This window comes from Vespa crabro, chromosome 2, assembly GCF_910589235.1.
Source record: "Vespa crabro chromosome 2, iyVesCrab1.2, whole genome shotgun sequence".
NCBI classification, from domain to species: Eukaryota; Metazoa; Arthropoda; class Insecta; order Hymenoptera; family Vespidae; genus Vespa; species Vespa crabro.
The window spans coordinates 13,286,353-13,313,498 of NC_060956.1; the positions used below are offsets into that span (position 1 = coordinate 13,286,353).

The 27,146-nt window shown below is 35.5% G+C and overlaps 1 protein-coding gene across 7 annotated transcripts in view; it reads left to right on the plus strand.

Moving 5' to 3' along the window:
- Positions 1-27,146, plus strand: part of LOC124422399 (transcription factor AP-2-epsilon) — a 141,800-nt gene that overhangs the window by 99,371 nt on the left and 15,283 nt on the right. For 5 of the 7 annotated variants that reach the window (XM_046958801.1, XM_046958802.1, XM_046958803.1 and 2 more), the window contains 3 exons: positions 4,615-4,992; positions 12,857-13,090; positions 13,843-13,894. In XM_046958801.1, the coding sequence (XP_046814757.1) occupies positions 4,615-4,992; positions 12,857-13,090; positions 13,843-13,894 (664 nt within the window). Of the gene's footprint in view, positions 1-916; positions 2,218-4,614; positions 4,993-12,856; positions 13,091-13,842; positions 13,895-27,146 lie in introns of those variants that run through there. The other 2 variants (XM_046958800.1, XM_046958797.1) reach the window with 2 other exon arrangements.

Below are 27,146 nucleotides of genomic sequence, written 5' to 3' on the forward strand. Positions count from 1 at the left end.
ACGAATTTGTCCGCTTATACGTCATGCGAAAAATCTATCTCACGATCTTTCTCACTTTTGTAACAAGGATTAATCTCTCTCGACCTATATATATAGATAATCTTTATTACACATATCGTATGTCTTACGTAGAAAGAATAAACTGTTTTTAAAATGATAAAATGAAAATTTACACGTACACTTCGATGTTTCAAAATAGAACAAAAAAGTTCTATTATGTGTAGGTCTACAAAGTCTTTTAAGATTATTTTATAGCAGATATTATAAATAATTTTGATCGTCAGTTGTTTTGGATTCATGTAGATATTAAATAAAATTCAAAGTGTATATTAAAAAACAATCTAAGAATATTTTTTACTCACTATACTCCTAAATATCGTAAAATATTCTGTATTTTAAACTTACACTTGCGACAACAGTTGACAAGTGACACAATCACGGAAACCACGCCTATCTCTACAAAGACATGAGGAAACGATCAAAAATCCTAGCCGACGGCAACGACGGTTTGATTAGGAAATATGTTGTAACACTTTGTCACTGCCACGGAGATTTTCAAACTCAATAAGAAAAAATTAAATGAGATCGGCATAAGTACTTACTTATTCCTCAATAACTCGATATCAGTTTCCGTAAAAGCATGATTCTTTTAATGTTAAGTAGCTCGATTATCTAAACACATTCGTATATTAAATAAATAATAAGAAAAATAATTTACGAATATGGAGAAAAGGTTATTGGAAGTTTGCTTGTAATAAACTCATTCTTCAATGATCAATGAAAAAAAAGATCGGTCTACTCACTCATAATCTCTCTCTCTCTCTCTCTCTCTCTCTCTCTCTCTCTCTCTTTCTCTCTCTCTTTCTCTCTCTGTCTGTCTGTCTATCTCTTTCTTAGTCTCTGTCTGTTTGTTTCCGTCTCTTTCTTTCTATCTCTCCTTCCTAGCCGTCGGGAGAAATCGGCAAACGTCGTTCAAAAGCGCGCGAGTCGTTCCTTCTCATTCGCTTGGCTCTCGTTTGGGACGGCCGACGGTCGGTGTTCGTCGAAATGGTGGGAGCACCGGTACTCTGAGAGTAGAAGCCGTCCACGTGGTGTATAACGTATCCTCAGGCAAAATTTCGGTCCTCGAAGTAGTAGTTAGGCGCATGCTGAAACTACGCGGTCTATCTGAGCCTCTTCGTATACTGCTAAAGTGAGAGAGAATGAGAGCAAGAGATCGTTGGTAACTGGTGTCGGTGCTTGCTGGTAGTGGCAATGGTCGTGGTGGTGGTAGTACTAGTGATGATGGTGGTGGTGGAAATGGTGGTGGTAGTACCACTCGGTAAGAGCACGTCGTAGCACCTCCCGTAAGGTTTCGTCGTCATCGTCATCGTTGTCGTCGTCGTCGTCGTTCAGTCGGCCGATCGCGACACACCGTACTATCGCAACCGATCAGCTGTTTCTTTCACCTTTACGTTTTCAACAAGAAAGAAAGAAGGACAGATAAAGAAAGAAAGAGAGAAAAAGAGGGAGATATTAGTCCATTCTACCTATTTGCGAGCAACCCCTTTTCATTTCTCTTAAGTTAAAAATCTACAGCATCCAATCTATAAACTTTTGTAGTCTACGAAAGAGAAAAAACATAAAAGGATGTCAATCGATCGATTAATATTTTCATCGAGAAAACGATAAACCATTCCTCCTGTTTTTTATTTTTTTCCCTTATTAGAGCTTCATGCAATGATCACCGAGATCAATTAATCATATCGTTAAAAAATCCCAAGACATGCGAGCAAGGTAGATATACGCGAATGCGGCCCGCGGTAAAAATTGTTGAGTGCTCGAATGCCTCTTCTGTTTGCGTCTCACACGAAACAAGGAAGAAAGGTGATGGAACGAGGGGTGCTGTGTTCTCGCTCGTGAATCTTGTGTTGTGATATGTGTACGAATAAGAGAAAGAAATAGAGAAAGATATCAGTGCGAGATATATATAAGAGATCTGAAAGTGTTTGTTCTCTTGAGATCAGAAAGTGTAGTTGTACGCTCTACTCAACTCATTTTATATCAGGTGATTTCACATGAAAAGGAGTTGGGTGGATCGAGAGAGGAAGATCTCGTGAAAAACGCAAACTGGAGATCCTAGGGATGTTTCCGCCGCGCACGGAAGCGCCAACAGCCGACAAGCTGGCGCTCTGTTACGCGCCACACGTTGACATGACCACGGTCATCGAAGTCGAGGTGGGATCTCATACCTTTTATCATTTATTTCCTATACTTTTCTAATTTCACGATCGATCTTTCAAATTTTTGAGAAATGTTTATCAAATTTCAATTCGATCAGAAAAAAATCAATAACGATTTTAAGAGAATTACGATGTTTCGTCAACGAATTTTCATTTAATTTATCGAAACAAACAAAAACATTTTCTAGGAAAAACTATTCCAACGTTCCCTGGATCAGGTTTTAATCGATTAAACGTACAAATACTTTCCGAACACATTGAAATATTCAAATTTAATTTAATTGTGTTTATATGCCGATTAACTCCTTGTGAAACCTTCTAATTTTTAAATTTATGATCAAATAAAAACTTATCGTAATTGATATTGTCGAATTAAGAATATCGATAAACCAAGAAAAAGTTCAATAAAACTGACTGACTGTAATTGTATATAATTTTTTTCTTTGTTATAATTTGTGTATGTATGTAACGTTGTTACTGTTTTTGTTAAATATACAACAGTTCTTCGTTTCTGATGTCGCGCCATGAGCAGTACTCGTTAAAGAATCGTTACACGTTAGTACCGCTATAAAACGTGTTTATTTAAAAGCTATTAAATTCTAGCAAAATATGTATGTACTCGTAAAGATCTTTGTAACTATCGGTTATTTTAAATATGCAGTGAATTCTCTTCTATTCGAACGAAAAAAAAATAGAAAAAATATTTGAGATCTTCGAAGATTCGTTCGATTAAACGAATATACAACATCCTTTCTGATAATACTAGCAATGACGATAATAATAATAATAAATAGGCAATACAATTTTTCTTTGTTAATTAAAAATGAAGGTCGATGTGGTTATTGTTAAAAAAAAATGAAGTTTCCTCTTATAACGAATCTCTCATTTAATTTTGAAACGACGCATTTAAATAGCCATTAGTAGATATCGAATTTAATCATGACGAGAAACGTTTCATACTCTTTGATTCTTATCTAGACGTTTCGGACTTTCCGTAAATGCTTCGAAATTTCTTAATGTGTCTTTTAATATCCAGAAAAGAAGTGCAATGATTTAATGTCTCTTTTATTCATAAAAGATAATCTAGAGAACGCAATATTTACCGCGTTGAAATTTTCTTTCTTTTTTTTTATCTTAAGAACCGGCAATTGAGAAAAGTATATTCGGAAGATCATTGACTCCGTCGATCGTCTTGGAAGACCATGGCAAATTTTGTTGCTCGGTAAAGGCCGCTCCCGTAGGAAAAAGAATTCCCGCGAACAGGTTCCACGGTCATAAAGCAGCGCCGAAAGGAGAGAAATTATCCCTTCCGGAGATAGCTGTTTTAAGAGTCTCGTAAAGTTCTTTCAGTACGTTACGTCACGTCGTCGAGATCGTTTATTTCTATGGAATATCAATCGAGAATATCTTGCTCGACAAAAAATCAACACGAGTTAGGATATATAATCTATGAAAAATCTACGAGAAATTAGTCGAATCTTACAAATTACTCGTGTCATTCAATTCTCAAAAAATTCTACCGAAGCGTTCGAATGTATTCGAGCGTTTTAGAAACAGTTAGAGGAACAAGAGACGATAAAAGTCAGCATAGATAAAAGTTGTCAGTTTAGCCCTTACACCGACTCGGTTTATAAAGACATTCGAGATGGTATCGCATGGAAGAGAAAAAGAGAGACACCTAATGGCTTGAATATTCCTCGACGAAGCAAAAGCTTTTCCCCCGATTTATGATACGAGAAGTACGATATTATCTCCACTGTGAATAATACTTCACGATCGTTAAGATCGAAAGAGATTGGTATTATTTCATCGCGCGTTCGTTGCATCCAACAAGAGTGTCAATGTCTTGGACAAATCGAAGATTTATAAGTCAGTCGTTCGCTACTATTCGGAAACCAATCCGTTTCGATACTCTTCTAACTCGGTCAAACTACCGATCATCGCCTCGTATTTGTTTAAAATTATTTTGAAATTATTCTTCAAGTTTTCGGATAGGAATAGCTGAAGTGATAAAATACGTACAAAATATTTACGAAGACTCTCGAAAGCCAAAGAAATTAACTTGATAAAGTAAAAAGTAAAAAAGAAAGTTAGGAAAGAAATACTATTGATTAGTATACCTTCCAGAAGATTCATGCGATTGATTTTATATCAATTTATTGAAAGCATTATCTAAATTATATATATTTCTTATTATTTAATCAACGAACCTATAAAGAGTTCCAAAAGTCATCGATTAATTATCTAATCTCGAAACGTCTTTAAATAGAATAACCACTTTAGTAAACTCCATTATAATTAATAAATCGCATATTCACGGCTAATATCGATTAGTGGTTTACCTAAAGTAAAAAGGACAAATAGATAAAACGTGCATATGTTATGTCCACAGGACCGATTGACTGGTCATGGAGGCATTTCCTCGCTGGGCGGCGGAAACTCATCGCCTTACTCGGGTGCTCATCATCACGGTCATCGAGGGAATGGAAATGGAGGCGGAATGCCACATCACGGTGGTGCATCTTTGCCAACAGCTTCGGATTTTCAACCCCCGTACTTTCCACCGCCGTTCCCGTCGCATCATCATGCACCCGCCAGCCCACAACATCCGGGTCTTGGGCAGCCTCAACACCTGGATTACCTCGTCGGTGATCCCTATACGCAGACACTGAACACGCTTCATCAGCATCACTATAATCACCTGAGCGCGGCCGTTACGGCAGGCCAGAGGAGTGGTGATCTCAGAAGAGACACCGAAGGCATCCATGTGGTAAGAATTCGATACACTTTTATTTCCTTATCCTTCTTTTCTTTTCCTTTACTTCGTTTTTTAATCTATTCTTTAATTTTTGAATAATCAGAGATTCTCTTGAATAAACTTGAACACATTTATCTTCTTTAACAAATTTATTATATCTACATGAACTGTTAATCGCATAAATAGTGTAATGTGTAAACATGTATATAACATAAAGAGTATCCAAATTTTTAAATATACAGTTAATCAAAAGCATAGTTACGTACGTATTTATGTAAATATTTATTCGTCCAGTTGTCAACACGCAACACACAACTCAAATAACAATTGGTAATAGTAGGTATCAACGGTAATTTCTTTATCGAGTGTACAGCTTTCGTTATCCTCTAAAAAGCTGATTGTCCACACGTAAGCAGACTTATGCTCTAGTTCGTGACATATAATGCGCGCAACGAATAGCGCGTAATATTAAAGCGTTCGCTGTCCGTTTCAATTAAACTACTCGAAATCAATGGAGATACGTACGATTTTCAAGTCCACAATCATCCGTTGATTATTATCAATAGAAAACTCACCTTCCGTTCACCGAATAAGAAATCACAAATCACGTGTACGCACATTATGTTATTCTTTATTTCGTTTTATCGAGACAAAAACATTCTCTCCTCCTTCTCCGTAGTATTTTTCAATGGGACACGTAATAACAGTTTACTGTCGACGAACGATCGCGACTTTTATCGCGATGCATCTTAATCGCACCGTGACATCGATGATTGCAAGGGATGACTTCGAAACGAACGTGATCTTTCACGTGATCCTTCTGTCTCATAGTCCCGCGAACCTTTACTTCTCTGAACGTTCCTCGATTGAAAAACGTATCTCCTTTGTTTCAATACTTCAATCGCTATTAAATCGGTACAGACATTCGATTGTGAGTTAGATCTCTTATCATCTTCGATTAAACACTCGAGATCAAGGGAAGAATTGAAACTTAAGCGACTAAAATATTTTTTTTTATCTCTTACATCGTACAACTCGATGTAACGCCGTGTGAAACGTTTATAGTTAAAACGTTTGTAACGTTTCTTATGCTGCTACTTACAAGATGACTGATCCATATTTATCTTTTTACTTATATATTATTGTAAAAAAAATAATAGAAACACGTTGAATTAACGGAATACTTATAAATCCACAAAATAATTTTAGAAAAGAATGTGAGTTTTTTTATTCTATTAAGATAAAATAACTAGTCGAACTAAACGATACAATGAGTCCCCATTCGTTTCTTTCAAATGAAGTTTGCAAGCAGACTGACTGATGCAAACTCGGATCGCATTACGATAATGTTACGCCATCGAACTGTAGAACGAAGGTTAGCCTTAGCTTCTCCTTCCCTCCCTAATAACCAGGATAGCAATAGTATTTTGTGGTCCACCTTATTCCCCTCCAAGTCTTTATGAAAACACCACCCTAATTACATCGAATGACATGCTCGTTTCTACACGGATTACGTTTTTGGGCGGTCGGGTGTCATGTGACGAAAATGCAAAAGAGAAAGTTCGAAGAAATATGAGACGTAGGATCGAAAAATACGTTTTCAAACGCATCAAACCATTTTTCGCACACTTCCAAGAGGTGATTGAATGAAAAGGAACGTTTCCAAGGCATCTGGCTTAGACCATATGTAGTTTCGAATCGTTGAGTTTTATAGACGTTGATAGATTCTTCGTTCTTGTCTTTATTTTTTATTTAAACGAACATATTATCACTAAAATACAAAAAAATACCTATTTATTATAATATCTAAAATCTGAAACCACGAAAGAACTAGTATCAAACTGGTAATGCATCAAGACACGTTCACCCTTCGAAGTTTATAACCGAGTTATTGATTATCTCAAACCATGTACCCCAAATCTTCCCCTTTGTGTCCAATCTTTAAAGACGAGAGCTTTTCGTGAATTCGTTCGATTGGAGTTCTATTCGGATTTTTATGGAATTCATTCGTAAAAAATATTTGTAAAATAGTCCAAACGAAAGGCAAGAAAGATAGATAGACGAATAGAAAAGGAAAAATAAGATAATAATGATTTTCATACAGAGTATGTTGTTTAAAGTTTTGTATCGTTAGCAAGGAGAATGTTAGCAGACGCGAGAGCTTCGTGCTTGCGTATGTCGACATGTGACTTAGAATTTCCTAGAATCCAAGACAGGTAAGTATTCCAGGGACACGCGGTCTTAAGCTCCACTTGGAAACTATACTCGCCAACATCTTGCATAGTTTATCATAGTTCAGAAATTTGCCGTATTACGCTCTCAATATCTTCTTTGGACATTAATTTTAAACGATAAGACGAGAAACGTGTCGTTTCGTTAATTAATTCAACTATCATCTGGTGAAAGTAATAAATATATGTTTTATGTATTACTTATGTACTATTACGTATTATGTATAAGTATTACTTACCTACAATTAAAGTTTAACTTTGAAATTTTCACGAAAACATTTCTTAAGACATTAGATCACGTGAAAAGACGACAAACGAGGTTTGCAGATAAAATTGAAAACGAATCAACGGACAAAATAAACCCCTTTTTGCGAAGGAACGTTTTCTCCCCTCGCTCAAGTAATTTACTTATTAAATTTTTGACTGACCTTCGGCATTTCCTCGGGTAGGATGCCATGAACGTTTGCTTTGATGCAAATATGCTAAACACTGCGATGTCTTAGACGATGCCGAAAGTAAATCTAAACGAAAGAATCTAAATACTTTCCTGTTATCTTCTTTCGGAAATCACTCATTACACAGAACGTTATATTAAAATAGATAGATATCGTTTCGATAAATCAAAAGTCATTCCGTAAAAATATCACTTTATCGATCTCATCGTTCATAAAGCACTTTCATTATCGTTACAAAGAATTTAAAATATATACTAGCGCATACATACATACATACATACATACATACATACATACATACATACATACATACATACATACATACATACATACATACATACATACATACATACATACATACATACATACATACATACATACATACATACATACATACATACATACATACATACATACATACATACATACATACATACATAAATACATACATACATACATACATACATACATACATACATACATACATACATACATACATACATACATACATACATACATACATACATACATACATACATACATACATACATACATACATACATACATACATACATACATACATACATACATACATACATACATACATACATACATACATACATACATACATACATACATACATACATACATACATACATACATACATACATACATACATACATACATACATACATACATACATACATACATACATACATACATACATACATACATACATACATACATACATGCATACATACATACATACATACATACATACATACATACATACATATATATATATATGTATATATGTTATATTGATTCAAACGAGAGAACGAATGTACGAATTATACGAATTGTTCGATTCCACCCTGCGCGATGAGAGAACAAAGAAAACAAGCGTGCTCCTCGAGAAGACCACAATACCAATAATCACCCGAGTGGATCGACAGATTCCAATAGCCTTATCCTTGAAAGCCTGAGTTTCCTGGTATCTACCCCTCTCTATCGCGAAATATTGTATCTCGAACGGGAAGAAGCCCGTCGTTTATATGCCTTGAGGACGTGAGTTCCTAGCTAAAGATCCTCGAATTCACAAAATTTCGTAGCATTCTCGTCTTTACGTGTAACACACTGAATTCTCCTCTAAAAGAAAAATTAGAAAATGGAATAAGACGAAAAACAATTCAGTTCAACGTTCGTCAAGGACTTTTTTCTTTTCAGTTTTAGCAACAAAATGGCCGACGTCGTGAAAAAAACATACGAAAGAAATCATACAAATTAATCGGATTATTTAACAACAAATCGGGAAAATCTATTTGACCAGTAAAAATATTTACCTTTGTCGTCGTTTTTCGCGCGTTACTCCTCTCCAGCCGTATGTATTTTAAATATTAGTACGTTAAAAGGCAAACAAAGCTACTAGTTGAGTAATTGTTAAAGAGGGATTTTCTTTGCCTCATTCTACTTTGTGATTAATTGCCCTTTTATATCGTTTATACAGTATATAAAACGAATACATACATAGATAGTTACACGTATATATTGTCCGCGATGCTTATATTAAAATATTTATATAACTCTTGTGAAAAATGCTGGAGAAGTCACCTGAATGAAATTTAAAACAGGATTTTATCGCGTTCGTTCGTTCTAGAAATAATTTCATGAAAATTCGTTCGCCGGAGACAAGCGTGAAGCATTCCGATTTGAACGATTAATTCGAACGTTCAACCGGATAAATGCATTTATCAGAATCAGCGTAACGCGAGAGACGTTAAGGTATAGCATACCAGAGAGGAGGCGATTTTATTTTACGCAGTGCGTTTAACGAGAGAAAGGCGATCACGTTTCATCTCATTAGTCGACAACTGGCATGGTTATATCGATTTATAACTAACGCGACTCGTCAAATAGGAGCACTGGCTTCACCGCGGCAAGTTAATTAGCAATACTCTTCTTTTTTTCTGTTGCTGTGAAAGTACAGCGTTTTAATGGCTCCAAGAGAAATGATCCACCGTTAGAAACGACAGTCTATAATTTTGATAATGTTTAAAATTTTTGTTGGCCCTGGTCTCAATTGAGGCGTACCTTAAAAAACAATTTTCCAAGAATGTCGTCGTTTTTTGAGTTCTATCAGAAAAGAATATCGACGAAACATTTTCGAAACTTCAATTTCAATTCATCAAAAATTGATAGAAAACAGCATAAAATTAGAAAATATTGATGAATGTTCATGAACTATCGAAAGATCGATTCAGATTAAAAATCTTGATCTTTAACTTACATATACATATCTACTTATGTTGCTCATAGAAAACGGAATACGATAAAGAAAAGCGATTCATCAATCGACAAAATACCATATCAAGATTTCCTTCGTAGCTAAAGTAAATTTATGGATACTCGTCGAAACTACGACGCGACGTTGAACAATAATGACAAGAGTTTCTAAGAAGAAAACCTTATTTGTTGGTCCACGCTTGATACAGACCGCGGTCCACATAAGACCTCGGCTTTTCCTCTCTCCTTTTGATTAAGATTCCATGCGTATATCCACCTTGTCTTTCGATTCTTAAAAGACTTTCCTCCGTTTTATATCCGTTGAACGATACATTTCTATCAACTCTCGTATCTCGGTAGAAACGTCGAAACGCATCCGACAACATATAACACGGCAGAACAATGGCCACGTTAGTGACCATTTAACGGGCTGTCCCTTCCATCGATTAAACGAACAACGCGATATGGGAATCGGAGATTGAACCAAATACCGCAACGAACTGATACGATCGGTCAAAACGTTTAATAACTTTACTCGATGTAATTAAAAACCACTTTGCCGATGGATCAATCGAGCAATCAATCGATCGAATCAGTCAATAGTCGATATTTTACGGTTCCTCGTAACTAACTTCATTTGGTAATACATTCCTCGAACATAACTTGTAAGATATATATATATATATATATATATATATATATATATATATATATATATATACACGTACGCACACACGTTTTATATAGATATGTTTATATGCATTTGTATAATAAAGAAATATTTATATTGTAAATAAATTATTTCGTTCGTTCATTCATTTATACATTCGAATATTTTTATAGGCGATTATTTAAGTCGTAATTAGTTTATTATCACCGATTCTATGTGATCTTTAAACGATCATTACATCGACTAAAATTACGAAGACTCATTACATTCGAGCACATTCGATTACAATAAAAGAAGCAAAAATCTTCTTAGGAACCACGATGGTGACTTGTCGATTTCACTATCCACAAGTTGGCACCTCACAGTTATCGCGAATAAGCGCGTAAATTGCGCCGAGTTACAATGTCTCAAAGAGGACGTTAGCAAACTTGCAAATCATTTCCACCTGCGGTTTCTTAATCGACAGGTAATAAAGGACGTACTTTCATAGTAATCATACGGTCGAAATGTTCGGCGGGTAATATAATATGTTAATGTTTCATATAGAATGCTCGAGTCATTGTCGCGCGCTTCATTTTCTTTTTATCGAAATCGATCAAGATCGAAGTGGATCGTTGATCAAAGTTTCAAGAGAATTGTCATTATACGGTAGATCAGTATATATAGAGATTTTAACTGAGAAATCGATAACTACTATCTACCGTACGTAATCTATCCCAGAGAGAGTCAAAGGTGGTAAAAGTTAGTGAACTTTCGTTTCTCCTTAATACATTTCGAATACGATCCGTTCCTATAATAGGATCGCTACGAAAATGGATTCGAGATAACGATCTAACCGTACGCGAGTGTACTTTTGTGTTTTGCTTGAAAGTCAATCGAGATTTCTCCTATCTTTTATCTTTGTGATAGATGATTACGTCTGAGTTCATCGTTAATAACAATTCTCGTTAACCGATCGAAAAATTATCTTTTCAACGAAATCTCTTGCGTATTCATTCAGAATTTCAAGAAACTTTTCTTTGATATTTCCGTCTATGTAGGCGTACATAAAACGTAAAAGACTCAAAGGATCGAAAATCGTGTGCTTAACTATCTCGTTTAATTACAAGTGTTTAAAGATTAATTGGAGTGACATTTGATCATTACCGATCTCAAGTACATAACCGGGCATACAATTTTATAGCACAAGGTCGATGTAGACGCTCCTTGTCTATCCACGTTAAATGATTATTATATTTGCTAAAAGTAAAAAATAAAATATATATACATATACCAATACCATAGATACGTACGCAGTACTTCCCGTGTCCAAAAGCATTATCACCTTGTTCGTCATCTTGAACCACGTGGGAATTTGGTCTCCTTTCATCGATCAACTTCTTTCCCACCTTCTTCTTATATTTTCCATCCTTATATCGAAAGTAATCAAATGTGAATATCGTTGCAGGAGCAAACGAAAAAAAAAGATCATTCACACTCGTGTGCAAAATTGACCAAAGAGAGTCACTTTTATTTCTCTTCCTTTTTCTACTTCCACAATTTCCCGCCTTTTATCGCTTCTCGTGAAAGAATACCTGAACTAATTCTATCGCATCTTAATTGATATTTACATACAAGAGACATCAAGTTTTTCATATTGATCGTCTGTTTCGTTGGATGCATACGTCGATCGTTAATCGATGTCGATTGGAGAGTTTAGTTTTTGCTTTGTAATTATAGGAGACAAAAAGAGAAATATCTCGAATAAGTGTGAAAACATCAAGATTGAATTTTAAAATGGAACAATCAACTTTTGCTTTTCATCGAAATCAATAAGGTCATCGTACAGATCATTTTAAACTATTTAACATTTATCTTAACTATTTACTTTTCCTTTAAGTTAATAAATACGCCATCATCGAAGTAGTTACAATAATATCTCTTGAATATTATATAAATATTTATTTTATACAAATTATTGAATTCGCTATATATATATATATATATATATATATATATATATATATATAATATACATAATATACATAATATATATAATATATATAATATACATATATATATTATACATAATACAAAATATTTTAGATTTCTTGGTGCTTATTAGATTACTTCAGATGTTATAATAATTAATTAATAAGTACTCAAGTAAATATCTTGTTCTAATTAGACTCATTTTGTACAATTAAGACTCAACGACTAGAACAATGACTAAAATGAAATTATTAATGATTTCACAGACGAACATGCACGCATCCTTTCCTTACGATGGCGGACGCAGTGGCGGTAGTGGTGGCGGAGGTGGCGGCGGCGGTGGTGGTGGAGGTGGCGGAGGCGGTGGTGGAGGTGGCGGAAGGGCTGTCGAATATGGTGCTGTACGTCGTCCCGATGCCCTCCTACCGCCCCCGGGCCTCGACCAAACCGACCTCGTTCTACACACCAGCCTTGTTGACGACCCCCAGGTGAGCGACGATGTACGTAATCGCAAGACATTTTCTCTATTACCTTCGTGCAACTTCATACTACGTTCCTTTTCTCTTTTAACTCTCACCTTCTTTCTCTTTCTCTTAGTATCTCTCTCTCTCTCTTTCTCTTTCTCTTTCTCTGTATATCCCTTATTCTTTTATTTTTTTATGCATGGTGCATAAAAAAAGAACGGAAAATTAACCTTCGCAATCTTTTTTACGAGAAGCACGTGACCGTAGACACCACTTTTACTTCAACCGTCAAAATGACCTATAGCTTGATTTTTGACAGATTTAAGATCGTGTACCACGCTCGTAATGTTTTGAATTTATGAGATGAGTGATAGAGAGAAAAAGAGAGAGAGAGAGAGAGAGAGAGAGAAAAGTGGGTGGATAACATGAAATTTATGAGTTTTTTGGTATCTTTATCTCTCTTTTTTTTAGGTGTTTTTTAGGTCTTTTTTGCCTTTGCAATGTCCATTTTTTTCTGTCAGCTTTTCGTTTGAACTTTTCGATGATAGTTGTGGGCTAGTGAAGGAATCATAAAAATTGTTTCACAACAGCAAACGTTAAAAAGCTTGATGTGAAAGTATTTTGGCTTTATGGTTTTTTCGTTTCTTTTTCTCGTGTCGTTAATACTTAAAATTTATCTACGTCTACAACTTATTGGTCTAAGGTGTACGAATCGCTTTCCTTTTATTCTCACTATAGATCTTTGTATCTTTCTTTATTAACAACTTTTTTCATTTGTTTAATTACAGAACACGAATGTAGACGATGGAAGTTTTATGAACGACCTGCCACTTCTGAAAAGTAAGTCATTTATATAAACATCATATTGAAATATACTGAAATTCAATTGAACAATCAAAGTAGATGAAATTAAAATAAGTTTCAATAGCCCTTCTCAAATTCGTACAAAATTTATTCTAACAATTAGTTTACGATAAATTACAATAATACACAAGAAGAGTGACAAAATAGAAAATATAGACAAATCTATACGTAATAGTATGTATAATACCGATATGAAAGAGTCATATATATATATATATATATATATATATATATATATATCATATCATGGACAGCGGAAATATGAAATAAATTAACCGTTACATATGGCTTGTCGTTCTTAATTGGAATTTATCCCCTTGCCGAACGATTTGAAGAACAAAATAGTATAGATACGTGATGAAAAAGTATCTAGAAGTAAAAAAAAAAAGAAAAGAAAAGAAAGAAAGGAGAAAACTCAGAATCTCATAATGAGATAGTACAAGAAAAAAACCATGCTAAAAATCATCAGGCTATCAAAAGACGCGTCGGCAAATTTGAAATGCCGAATAAGAACAAAGCTTATTAAGAGTTTATTAGAAGTACTCGGACCGACTTAAAGATAAAAACAGGAGTGGGTCCCCTCGATACCTCGAATTACGTAACGTTGAACCAGTTATCCGTTCATTCGAACTAACGTTACGAAGATGTCTTAGCTACTACATGGATCGTGGCAAAGGCCTCGGTTATAAGGAAACTTGCGCGCTTCGTTCGATTCTTAACTATCCATGTAAGCCGTCACGTCAAACTCGCGATCGAGTAAGCGTACGAGTGAACGAACGAAGGAACAAACGAACCAATCGCGGCCAACGACATTGCTCTCTTACGAAAGTGTCACGCATGCAGGACTTCTACTCGATCGATTGGTTGTTCAGTCGTTCATACGATCGATCTATCGATCGAATTTAATCTCCGCCCCGTACTTTTATCGGCTCTCTTTATCTACTCCTAAGAACCGAAATTAATTAACCCGCTTCCTTTTCTCTTACCTTTCTCAGAAGGAAATCCCTGACGTAGATCAAATCTAATTTATGTGATTCTCGAGTGACTTTTAGACTCGACTTTTCGACTCATTCGATTGCGCGGCATTTTGAAAGAAAAAAGAAAAGGAAGAATAATTACGTAACGTATTTTAACTCGTTAAGAAAAACTAATTTGACAACGTTGCGTCGAAATAAGGAACATCGTCTAATTCTAGACAATGAGATTAGACAAAAAACATACTTGTACTTCCTTTCTCTTTAAAAATCACCTAAGAATATATACAATCTCCGAAAGAGGGAAAATATTACGAAGTGAGAAAAGCTTCTTGTAACACAATTGTACGATTTTTCACACTCGTTGCGTCTTCGTTTCTACCTTATAAAAACGAAATGTCAAACTTGGAAATGGAAGAACGATTCAAAAATATACCTATTTCGCACACAGGATATAACCCTCGGCGTTATAGTTCTTTGCTTTTCTCGAATGGGCAACACAATAGCAGAAAAGTACCGGTGCCGATAGAATAGTCGGTAAAAGAGAGAGAACTAGAAAAAGAGAAGGAGAGAGAGAGAGATGCGAGAAATAAAAAAAAGCAAAAGAGAAAAGAAAAGAGTACGTGCCCGCCGGGCGGATCGGATTTCATTTATTGTCATTGTAATTTTCTTGACGGGGTGTATTTTTCGGGGCGTTACTTGCCATAGGGGCATTACCTACAGATGGTTGTTTGTTCGAACGTCACCAAGGGTTATTATATGCCTCGTTACTCGCCCTCTCTTTGCCAGCTTATTTGGACAGTCCTTCCTTCTGCATTCTTACTTTTCAGCTCTTCTTTATTTTCGCTCGAAGAAGCACGAAAACTTGGAAACTTTTACGTCTTCTTAAGTAAATTGTTACTTCGAATCGATTTTCCTATTTTATTTTGAGATTCTCGTTAAAGAAACGTTCGAGGATAAATGAGGAAAAATGTTCAATTGTTAAAACCCATCTTTCCTTTATGATTCCGAACGTCGGAATTAGTCTTAGTTATCGTTGATAACATCGTTTACGATCATTTCAATTATGCAAAAAAATAGAAATCGATAGAAATCGAGATTCAATCGACAGATCTCTAACGGAATCGAGAAATCGTCCTTTATACGATATCGTAAATTTAATTTTCTCGAATGGATCTTTGGATCAAAGTTAATTGAATAGCAACTTATATCTTAATTAGATTACTATATGTTTTTTAAGTCCTGAACCATTTTTTTTAACACCCTGTATAGCGACACGCGTTCCGCTTCTCGGAAGTCGGTTATACAATTACCGTGGTTTACCTTGGCTGCCTCGTTGTTTCAAAACGTGCTCCAGTTTGTTAGCCATAGCATACGTCGGACTTATCAAAAACGAGCTTATTGCTCTCTTTCTTTCTTTCTTTTTCTCTCTCTGTCTCTCTCTTTCTCTTCTTCTCTCTCTCTCTCTCTCTCTCTCTCTCTCTCTCTCTCTCTCTCTTTCTCTCTCTCTCTCAGCGATTTAGTTTTGCTAAAAACATTTCTTCCACGTGTCACGGACCTCTGAAACTTATTTTAAGTGTTTCAGATGATTCGATCTTGAAATGTTAATTACAAGCTAGAAACTTCAATGCGATACAATTTACAAGTTTAATTTCTTTTTTCTCTTATTTGTTTTTTATCAATATTCTATTTATCATCGAATATATCTATACGTTCTTATCGTCCTATCGAGTTGAACATGTTCCTTTGATTCGATCGAGAGTCCACGACTCTCCGATTTCTTATTTAACCAGGCGTGCCGATAGTAGAACCGGCAAAGGAACGTACGCTTCGGCTCGCATAAGGAAAGCGAACGAGTTTTTGTGGTTAATCGACCGGCCTCGAAGACCCAACTATCGGGTCGATTATCGAAACGCATGGTACCGCTATTATAAGAGATTAATCATTCAAATAAGGTGGGAAGACGGCTCGTTTTTGCCATGTTAATGATTTTTCTAATCCATTCATCGACCTTTAGATGTATTTATCTCCTCTCGTTAATTTTCATTAACAGAGTAACAGAAAAATATATGTCATCCTTATTAAATTCTTTAAAGATGTCTGATATTTGATTTTCACACTCTGTTCTATGACTACTGTAACTATGAAATTTTGTACATACGATAAGAAAGTATAATATTCTCCAATGAACAAGAAAACATAATAATATCAATTATGATTTTATAAAGATAACAAAAAACAATCCAAAAATGTATTACTTTAAATATAAGTAGGTATAAACTTACATTTACTACAGACATATATATTAACAATGATATTTATTCAACATAGAACAGAAACCTTAGAGAAGTTAAATGTCCTTCTTGTACTCATTCGATCACAATTCATTGGACGTTCAATTTGTTCAAATCATACATAAAATTGGTAAGAACCCTTCTTCATCTCGACTGTATCGAGGACGTTTGTTCGAGAATGACTTTGAAGAAGAGCGTTAAACCGTGCGTTAATAAATCGTGCATCGATCATTATCAGATGGTCGTGCACGACCGAATCGTAAAGACACGGACCTCTTTGTCGTATCTCGTTGTTCGACCCAACGAGTATCCCGCAGTGTTGAACAAACCCAGAAGGAGGAGATTCTCTTCAGGGGGTTTCTGATAGTTCAACCAGCACCACCATCTTTTTGGGAAGGGGCCAAAGGGCCATAGTAGGAAAATCAGTCGGTCTAATGAAATTAACGAAGGAATGAAGGAGCAGCATCGTTCGTTGTCGCCTCAGGGCCAGGTGGATATCCTTTGCTCTACTAGCGAAACTGCACTAAAAGACCCCCTGTTGTCGAGAAAGAGAAAGAAAGAGAGAGAGAGAGAGAGAGACCATCGGCTTCAAAAAGTCACACCCCATTCGATACGACTAACCAATCAAGGTCGAGAAGTAAGCGAAGTAGTTTCTACCATGCCGATTGGTTGAGCTTCCGGCGCGTTGATTGCCCAGGAAATCATGCGTGCGCTCTCTCTTTCTCTCTCTTTTTTCTTACCAACCGATATCCACGTGCAAAAAGAAATAACTTCAATGTGAGCTTTAAGCTTAGGGATATATCTTCCTTCTGAAAAGAACTCGATATAGAATATTTATAAATTTATTTTTTGAAAGAAAAACTGTGCTTTATTTTATCTCATTTACGTTTGAAAAATTTCAAACAATATTTAGAACCAATTTGTAATAATAAATATTACATTGCGTTCATAGTTATCCGTGTCAATAACAATTCTTCCTTTTTCTCATATAGAGAAAACATAATAATGAAGGATGCTCAATCTTCGAGCGTTATGACGTTCCGCCTGACAAGCCTCACCGTGATTTATCACGATAATTACCGTTGTATATCAACAAAGATGCCTCGTAATTATACATTTTAACGGTCACCAAAGCGAAAACGTGCTCATTTTTCTCGGTCGATTTAACAAGACATAATACAGACCGATATAAATCAGCATAGACAAGTTGGAAGAAAAAGACAGTGTATCAATGGTAACGAAGAAGTAACACGTTACTTAGATTTATTTAAAATTACATTTATTATATTGAAAAACGAGTTATCTAATTTATATTTTTTCCTTATTCGATGGGAAGCAAATTCATCAATTTAATTATTACATTAATTACTCTTTAATAACACTTCTCGTGTCAATAGAATAAGTTTTAACATCATAATTCTTTTGGAAATTAGTTGATAAATGCTTCTAGATTCTTTCATTTAAAATTCAAGACAAAGATCCGAATACTTTTGATACGATTAATTGACTTTCGAAAAAACTAACGTAGACAAATGAAAAATCATCCTCTAAGTTTCATATATGTTATCTAACGAAGAAAACTTAAACGATGCATTTACGTAACGTTGACGCAAAGATCCACATAACCTTGACGAGTGAGTGATATCTGTGACGAATCGACGATAGTCACGTCGATTTGCAAATGTGATTCTTCTCGATACTGGCTCGTATCTTGTAATATTAATTTATCAATACACCTATGTAATAATTGCATTACACAATCGCATTATAAATCATAGAAACGATGGAAGTAAACGCAAACTCGCATGATCAGTCGGTGGTTCGACCAATCATTAAAATTCAAAAAGAAAGAAAGAGAAATTGCATCAAGTTCGTTTGAAATGATTTCTCTAAATAGCCCGAGACTATGGATAATATTGAATCGTCTTCATCTTCGTCTTCGTCTTCGTCTTCGTCTTCGTCTTCGTCTTCGTCTTCGTCTTCGTCTTCGTCCTATCTAAAACTTCAAATTTTGAAAATGGCGTAAACGTCGAAATAGATGACAATCGGAATCTCTTACCACGTTGCTAATTCCATTCCAATCATTTAAAACCGTTATTTATATTGAATACTGAAAAACAATATGGATCAATTTATTTTGGTTAGTGAGTGATAAAGATTTTTAACGAAAATTCATACGCGATCTTTCTATTTCAATTTTTATTTTATAATATACGCGGCGAAAATATCGAAGGAAATAAAAAATTTTCATATCATTTATTGATCTGATTTGTAAAGGATAAATAAATAAAAATTTGTCGGAAAATTCAATAAATTTGGAAATTAACTTTAATATTCATCAATCATAGAAAACAACGATCCAATCTTCTTCTAATACTCTTCTCTATTTTTAGACACCCGATATTCAAGATCGAGTTTCGAATCAGAAAGGAACGAACGTTATTAATCTTAACATTCTGAAAGATTCTTCCTCTCACGGGGAGTGTTGCGTGGTACTCAATAATCTACATGACGAGCAAGAGTCTTTCTCTCTGGTCGAACCTTGGCCAAGAAAGCGCCTCGCCCATATTACTCGTGCTGTACAAATTTCTAACGTTCTGCTCTCTCGCATGCTAATACATACAGTTTATTTCGTAACGCACACACACACACACACATACATGTAGATACTAGCGAGCATACGTTCTTCTCTGTTCGGTCTCAGAAGAATCGAAACTGAAATTTTGTGCTTTCTTATGTAGAGAAAAAAGAGACAGAGAGAAAGAGGAAGAGAGAATCGATATTAATCTTATACGATTATAAGAAAAAGAACAAGATGGATAAAGAGAGAAAAAACAGAAAGAGAAAGACAGAAAGAGATACTAAAGAGATACAATCAAACTAAAAAGAAGATGAAGAAGCAAACGAAGGTAGACAGAGGATCGTATGTGAAAGTGAGCAGCTTCGAAAAGATGTTCTCTTCTTTCTTCCTCTTTCTTCTTCTCCTTTCTTTGTTTTTTTTCTTTTTTCTTCTTTCTTTCCCTTTCCTCAAGATTTTGTAACGAGGAACGAACAAATGCATTATTATTTTCACCGGTGATTCCACGATATCATACAAATCAAGCGAATGTAAAGTTAACGACAAAATGAATACACACTTACACTCCGCCATATATAAGGATACGTGCATGTGTATATGTCCATGAGATTTCCTCAAATAACAAGTTTCTCTTGAACTGCTCTGCGCAGCACGTCGCACAGTTTAATGTAATGCAAATATGCAGTAATCGCATATATCTCGAGCACGATATTGTCTTCTTCTTTTTTCGATTACGCAATAACGCGACTCTCAATGAGTTTCGATTCTTAATACCACAACGATTTCTCGGAATGTCCCGTTTGTAAAGCATGGAACAGGTTTTCTTTTTTTCGGCTTTTTTCTTCGCTGACGACTTTTAATTTTCCCGACAATTTTATCGCGTCGTACATGTGCGAAAATAAACTACAGGAGAAGAGGAATTTTTTTCCACAAATCTCTCGTAGATATCGAGACGAGCTTTATCTCCTTCTAGGAATCTGATGTGTATGCATACGTGCGGTTTTCCATGGAATTTCTTTTTCTTCAAGCAATCCGGCCTCACTTTCAAAATTGGGTTGAGTCTTACGTACACTTGGAAAATAAATTCAATGTAGTAACTTAGGTTAGGAATAAAGAATAGTTAAGAATAAAGAAAAGTTGAAGAATGTGAAATAATGAAATATAGCAAAATTAAAATATACAAAATAAAGTTAAACCGATTAAGAGGGGTATACAGGTAATAATTAATATACTCTAATTATGTATTATGTATAATTATATATATTGAAACATTATATATATAATGAAACATTAGAAATATTATATGTATATAATGAAATATTATATATATATATATATATATATATATATATATATATATATATATAAATTGTATAAGTATAATGGAGAGATTAAACTTAATAAAATAAACAGAAAAGGAGACTGTCTTTCATTTTTTTACGTAGGAAAGAAGCTCGTTTCGTTGAAGACGAGCAAGAGTCCGGCTAACGTGCTCTCAATGCATGTTGGTCGGACGTTTCCCATTTCCGCTGGTATGAAAATTATACGGACTCGAATTGCAATCATTATTATCTGTTGCACTTTTCTTGCACCTTTTTCTTTTACTTCGTCCTCCTGCACGCCTTCGTGTCTCATTCGGCTACCATTTAACGAAAAAGAATCCAGTCAATGACAGGTGAAGACGAGTCCAAGATACAGAGAGAAATTTTTACTTCAATTTGCTATTCGTGATTCACTCGCCGGTGAAAAGAAGAAAAGGAAACGGGACGAGGCGGTAGATTTTTTATTGAGAGCTAAAGTTGATCATCCGAAGAATAACAAACGTGGTCGGATGAACGTTCGCGTGCGAGTACTTTTGACAAACATGTATCGATACGTTACGATTAATTTTCTAAACCAGGTTTATTATTCATTTGCTTTTTTATTTTTTCTCTATTCAGAAGAGATTACAATAGTTATGAATACTTCCACTCTACGATACGATGAAATTGTTAGGATAATTGGATGATCAGAAATAAGAATAATGAAAATGATAACAGAGAGAGAGAGAGAAAAAATAAAAATTTTTCAATCGATCGCGCGAAAATCGATTAACTCTTGTAAAACGATTATGATCTTGTTCGCGACTCGCTGCGAGAGAAACTCCTCCTTTGAAACACCTTTACTAACCATTGTTGCCTATGATCCACCTCGTTAAATATTCTATGAATCGCGACTTTACGACAGTGAATCCTGTAATCAAAACCGTCCGATGTTGAGCAACGCGCAGACTGCAGGTCTGCGTTACTTACCTCCGGCTACGGTCTGCCACTATATACTGTCGTTTTTCAAGCATCGAATTACCACATGAAACATTTGCAATACACAATCGGACGAATTCCGAATTCTTTTTTTCGACGTGATGAAAGGGAAATTCGAGTCTTGATGATTAATAATTAATTATCGAATAATATTTTCTTAGATTTGAACATCACGTTTTGATTTGTTGAATTAGTTGATGACATATCAAACGACAGCAAGGACATTTAAATTCTCGAAAAATCGTAGATCTTGAGAAATCGATCAATATATCGGTAGAAACATCTCCGACACCTTGGTTAATTCTTGCCATGAGTTTGGAAATGTTAAGCGCTCCTTAACATTCTACGAACTCCTTTCTTTTTCTTTCGAAGATTCGACCTTCGCAATGAAGCATTACATAGAGTTCTGTCCCTCGTAGATTATCGTAGCACTGACGTAGCACCATTGACGCTTTCGAAAGTATATTTACTCAAGGCAAAGCCAAACGAGCGGATGCATTTAATTTCTCATCGTTGTCGATTCCAGTCATCGTCCGATCGCGTCCCTCACCAAGCGTTGGCGTAGAAAATGAGGGACTTAGCTGTCCGCTTAAACCTCAACGTGTCAATTTATCATCCGTTTCTTATTCGCGATTTACAGCGAGGTTACAGACATATCGCACGAAACGTGTTATATCTTTTAAGAGGCTTTTTCCAATATAATAGTGTTCTTCAAGGAAGCGAAATAAAAATGTCCGATCAATTCCTATTATACGATATGTAGAAACCTACATCATGTACCGTTAGCGAGAATATAACAGAGACAAGTTACGCCTACGTATTACGTTATATACCTGCCATGCTGCTTATTGCTAACTAATCTTGGATCGATTAAGAAAGAAAAAAAAAGAGAAAGAGAGAGCTATGGATATCGAAGGCAATGACGAAAATGAGATCGCGAGTGATCCGCTTTCGCTGTGGATGATCCAGATGAGATCAAGGCGTTACCAGCTCGGAGAGTACAATTACTCAACATGCAAATGATCCCCGGCTTCTCGGTTGTTTCGAAGCTGAAACGAGCTTGCGTGAATCTTTTTATATGCGTACACTCGGTTGATTATTTGAAACTCGACGTGCTAAAACATATGGAAATTAATCAACTATATATTCGTGCCATTTTTATGAAGGGACGCAAGAAAGATATCTATATACAGAACCATCTTGGTATCTCGTTTGGGGGGTCTATTAGTCCTCATGATGCATCCACGGCTCATCCGTGATGACAAATTATCCAGTGGCCACTTCCTAGACGTTATCTCGCCACGGACAAGGAGGTAGCATCAAGAAGAACCAGTGAGAAACGATTAGCTCTCTCGGGACATCTCCCTACACAAACTCCATGATTGCATGGGAAATCTTGAAGGAGCGTCAACTTACGGACAACGAAATTCTTATATGTATAAAATATCTCTATCGTAATTCTTTTCAATCTCTTTCTCTCTCTCTCTCTCTCTCTCTCTCTCTCTCTCTCTCTTTCTCTCTCTTTCTCTCTCTCTCTCTCTCTCGGTTTCTCTTTTTCTCCGCTTTCATTATGCTGACCGTTCGATGAACATTCTTATTTCCGCGTTATGAAGAATTCCAAGAAACTTCGCTTTCGTTTCTATCGATAACGATCGAAGTAATACTTTAAACGTCTATGCAATCGAAGCAATGACTTTAGAAAATAACTAAGCGAAGATAGCCACACGCAAAACCTTTGATGTATTTTAAATTTGCTGGCTTTTCCATCATGTCAGAAGGTACTCATTAAACTAGCTGGATAATTCAAAAAGGCAAGATACTTGATCGTTGTCAATGAAAGCGTTAGTCGCAAATCGATCTATCGATCGATTCATGATTTTTCAACGAGAATTTCTCGATAAAAGCTAGTTAACAACAACGAACCCGTCCATATGATGTAAACACGAATACTTCGATGGGCCTGAAAATAAAATGGAAATATATCTTCTTAGATGATTTCTCGAGAAATGTCATAGATCTTTCGTTCGTTCTCATTATTATGCCCGTAGAATCGCTAGATACGTTGTCGAGTAATTAACTCGCTCGCCGATAGAGATTGACCGATAGCAAGAGTACTATCGATGAGTGAGACGATTTCACAATTCACACGGCAGCTCGTGATAATTACATGTTTTACACATAGTAGGTTTGTATGTATGCATTACATAGACGTGTATGTGTACGCGCGCGCGCGCGCGTGTGCGTGTGTGTATTCACATCATACAGAGTGAATACATGAAGCTCAAACGCGAAAGTTATTCCCATTAAATAAATTAATACACCTTAGCCGTTAGCGAACGATGAAGATAAGCGAATGAGAGATGGAAGAGAAAGGAAAGAAAGAGATACGAATAATGAATGATGGAAAGTGCCCAAAGCGCTTATTATTTCTAAATAATATTTCATAAGGCCCCTACGCGTGTCGTGGAAGGCTACCGCGTTCGTAATTATGTAGCCTCTCGAACGCGGAAGGGAACCGAGATAACGGGCTTTGTCAACGAAGATATTTGTACGCTTTTAAAGTTTCGTGAATGTTCGAGGATTATCGAAAAATTCGATAAGTGGCAATGAGATTCTTTTTTCTTTTCTCCTCCTTCTTATTCTTCTTCTTCTTCTTTATTATATTGATTTTCGACGAGCTGCCTCTTTATACAGATTTGAAAACGCACAAGGAAATAATTAAGTATTTTAAATATGATCTACCGTTTTCGTGATTGTTTGATATTACTTATACATATTTGTATAGGTGTTCTAGTCGGAACTTTTAAGGATAAAAGAAGGAGTTTTTACCGATTCGCTAAAGAAAAATCTATACGATTAAAAAGTACAGCAATAAATAAACAAAACTGGTAAATGAAAATTTACGAAGACATTATTGTAAAACGAAAGAGAAGAAATAAAGAGAGAAACAGGCTGGATCTTTTTTAATCAACTTATGCGATCCGCGTAATGTAAATCAAGAACACGCGTGTACGTCTCCGTTCCTTTCGGCGAGTTTTGATCACTGAAGCTAGTGATACCATAGACCTCTTACTCTCTCTATTTACTCTCCGTTCGCTTTTCACTTTGCCCTCTTCGACTTGCTCTCTTAAGCATTATAATTTATGAGCGTTGCTGCGAGCCACGCAACCATCGACCTATTTGGACCGTACGGAAATTTATTACCCATTTGACCTGTTCGATCCAGACACCGTCAATCGTCTCGATATTATTGACTCTCTAGCGGTCCATAGATAATATAGACAACTTGTCTAACGTTGCCATACATACACATATATATGCTCATCATACGTACTATTACTACGTAGCGATCTGGGCTACGCAACAATACTTACAATTAGAAAAACATTAGAATATATTTTCTAGGAAGTCTTTCGAGACTTCAGAATAACAATAACGTAACCCAAGAGCCACTTGCTATCAATCAATCCGTGTGCCCACTACTTAAGTTTACTAGCCACCACTCTAAACAATTATTCATAAATAAACAGAAACAAAAGCCGTGCAGTTCAAAAACACGACGGTGTCAAATAGTGGCGATCGTTTTCTTCCATCTTACCAAAAAAGGCAAGTAAGTACTTATTTATTTAGAAGACACATGCGGTTCGCGATACTCCATTTGCCCACACCATTACATTTGACATAACCGATCCAACAATAAATAAAACAAATGACATAATAATCGATTAGATAATCAACCGAGGACTAATCTAACTGACTTATGTAATGAAATCTCGGACTAGACATGTTGACGATACAAGACTGATATGTAACTATTTTTTTATATATTATCAAAAATAATTGTGCAAGTTAAAAATGGAACATTTATTTTAACCACTTGCAGTGAAAAGACGTGCCACGCACGTCGAGATGCTTCTGTTACCGGAACGCCAGCGACATCTTACACACGTCGTCAGGCGATTGTTGCAGGAAGAAAAATGACGTGCGTGGCACGTCAACCGTGAATTTTTTTGCACCGCAAGTGGTTAACACTATTATTCACACTGTTAAAAATTCTAGATGATATGTATAAATAATTATAATCGAATGTTCTATTTTTTCAAATAATGATGCATCCAACGCATTTTCGAATTTTAACTAAAAATAGCAATAATAATAACATAATATAATTCAAAAGTGAAAGATAAAGAAATTGGCAAAATTTAAAAAGCATCACAGATCGATGATAAAAAATGATTCATTTTTTTCTACTAGTACTTCCAACCGTAAACTTTTCTATGTACGCAAATTCCATCATTCAAGTCATGTAAATTATTCAAAACGTAATTCGCAAGGATACTTATTCGTAATCATAAAGAAATTTTCGCAGCTCACTAGAAACATTTTCGCATTCGTAATTCTTTCGAAGATTTTTGAAAAGATGAAAGAATCTATCTGCTCTCAGCTCTAATCAGCCGTTGCGGAATAACTCACCCTATTTCGCAAACGAGAAGATGGATGAGAAATCGTTTCGGAACTTAACTTACATTTCCTGTGCCAAATTCAAAGCGATAATTTTATAATTGTTTCACATCGTACAAATGAATAATTTGTAAGTAAAATAACGACTCAAAAACAAAGATTAACGAGCGTAAATTCTTTTTCTCTTTTTTCTCTTTTACGAAACTTTCGCCAAATTTTACAACATTCATCCATTAAAAATAACATTGTAGCTATCGAATCTATCATTTAAAAAAAAAAACTAAAATATACTATAAATGTACATACGATTTTATGAAAAACTGGTTCTGACAGTTAACATTTTAAACGTTCAAATATCGCATGCGGTTACCGCAAATTTAACAATGAAGAGTCCAGACTCTTATATAAGTTGACCATTGGCTATACTGCAATAACGCGCTTTGTCGGTAGCCCCTACGAGATTTGATATTAAGCATTCCAGAGAACGGCCATCCAATAATGCGAGGCTACTGATGCATAGGAAGGAAAATACGATGGTATACTGGCGAATTTAAAATATTTCTCTGAAGATATTGCCCCGTTCGCGATTATATACATATAACGCAGAAAGGATAGAGAGAG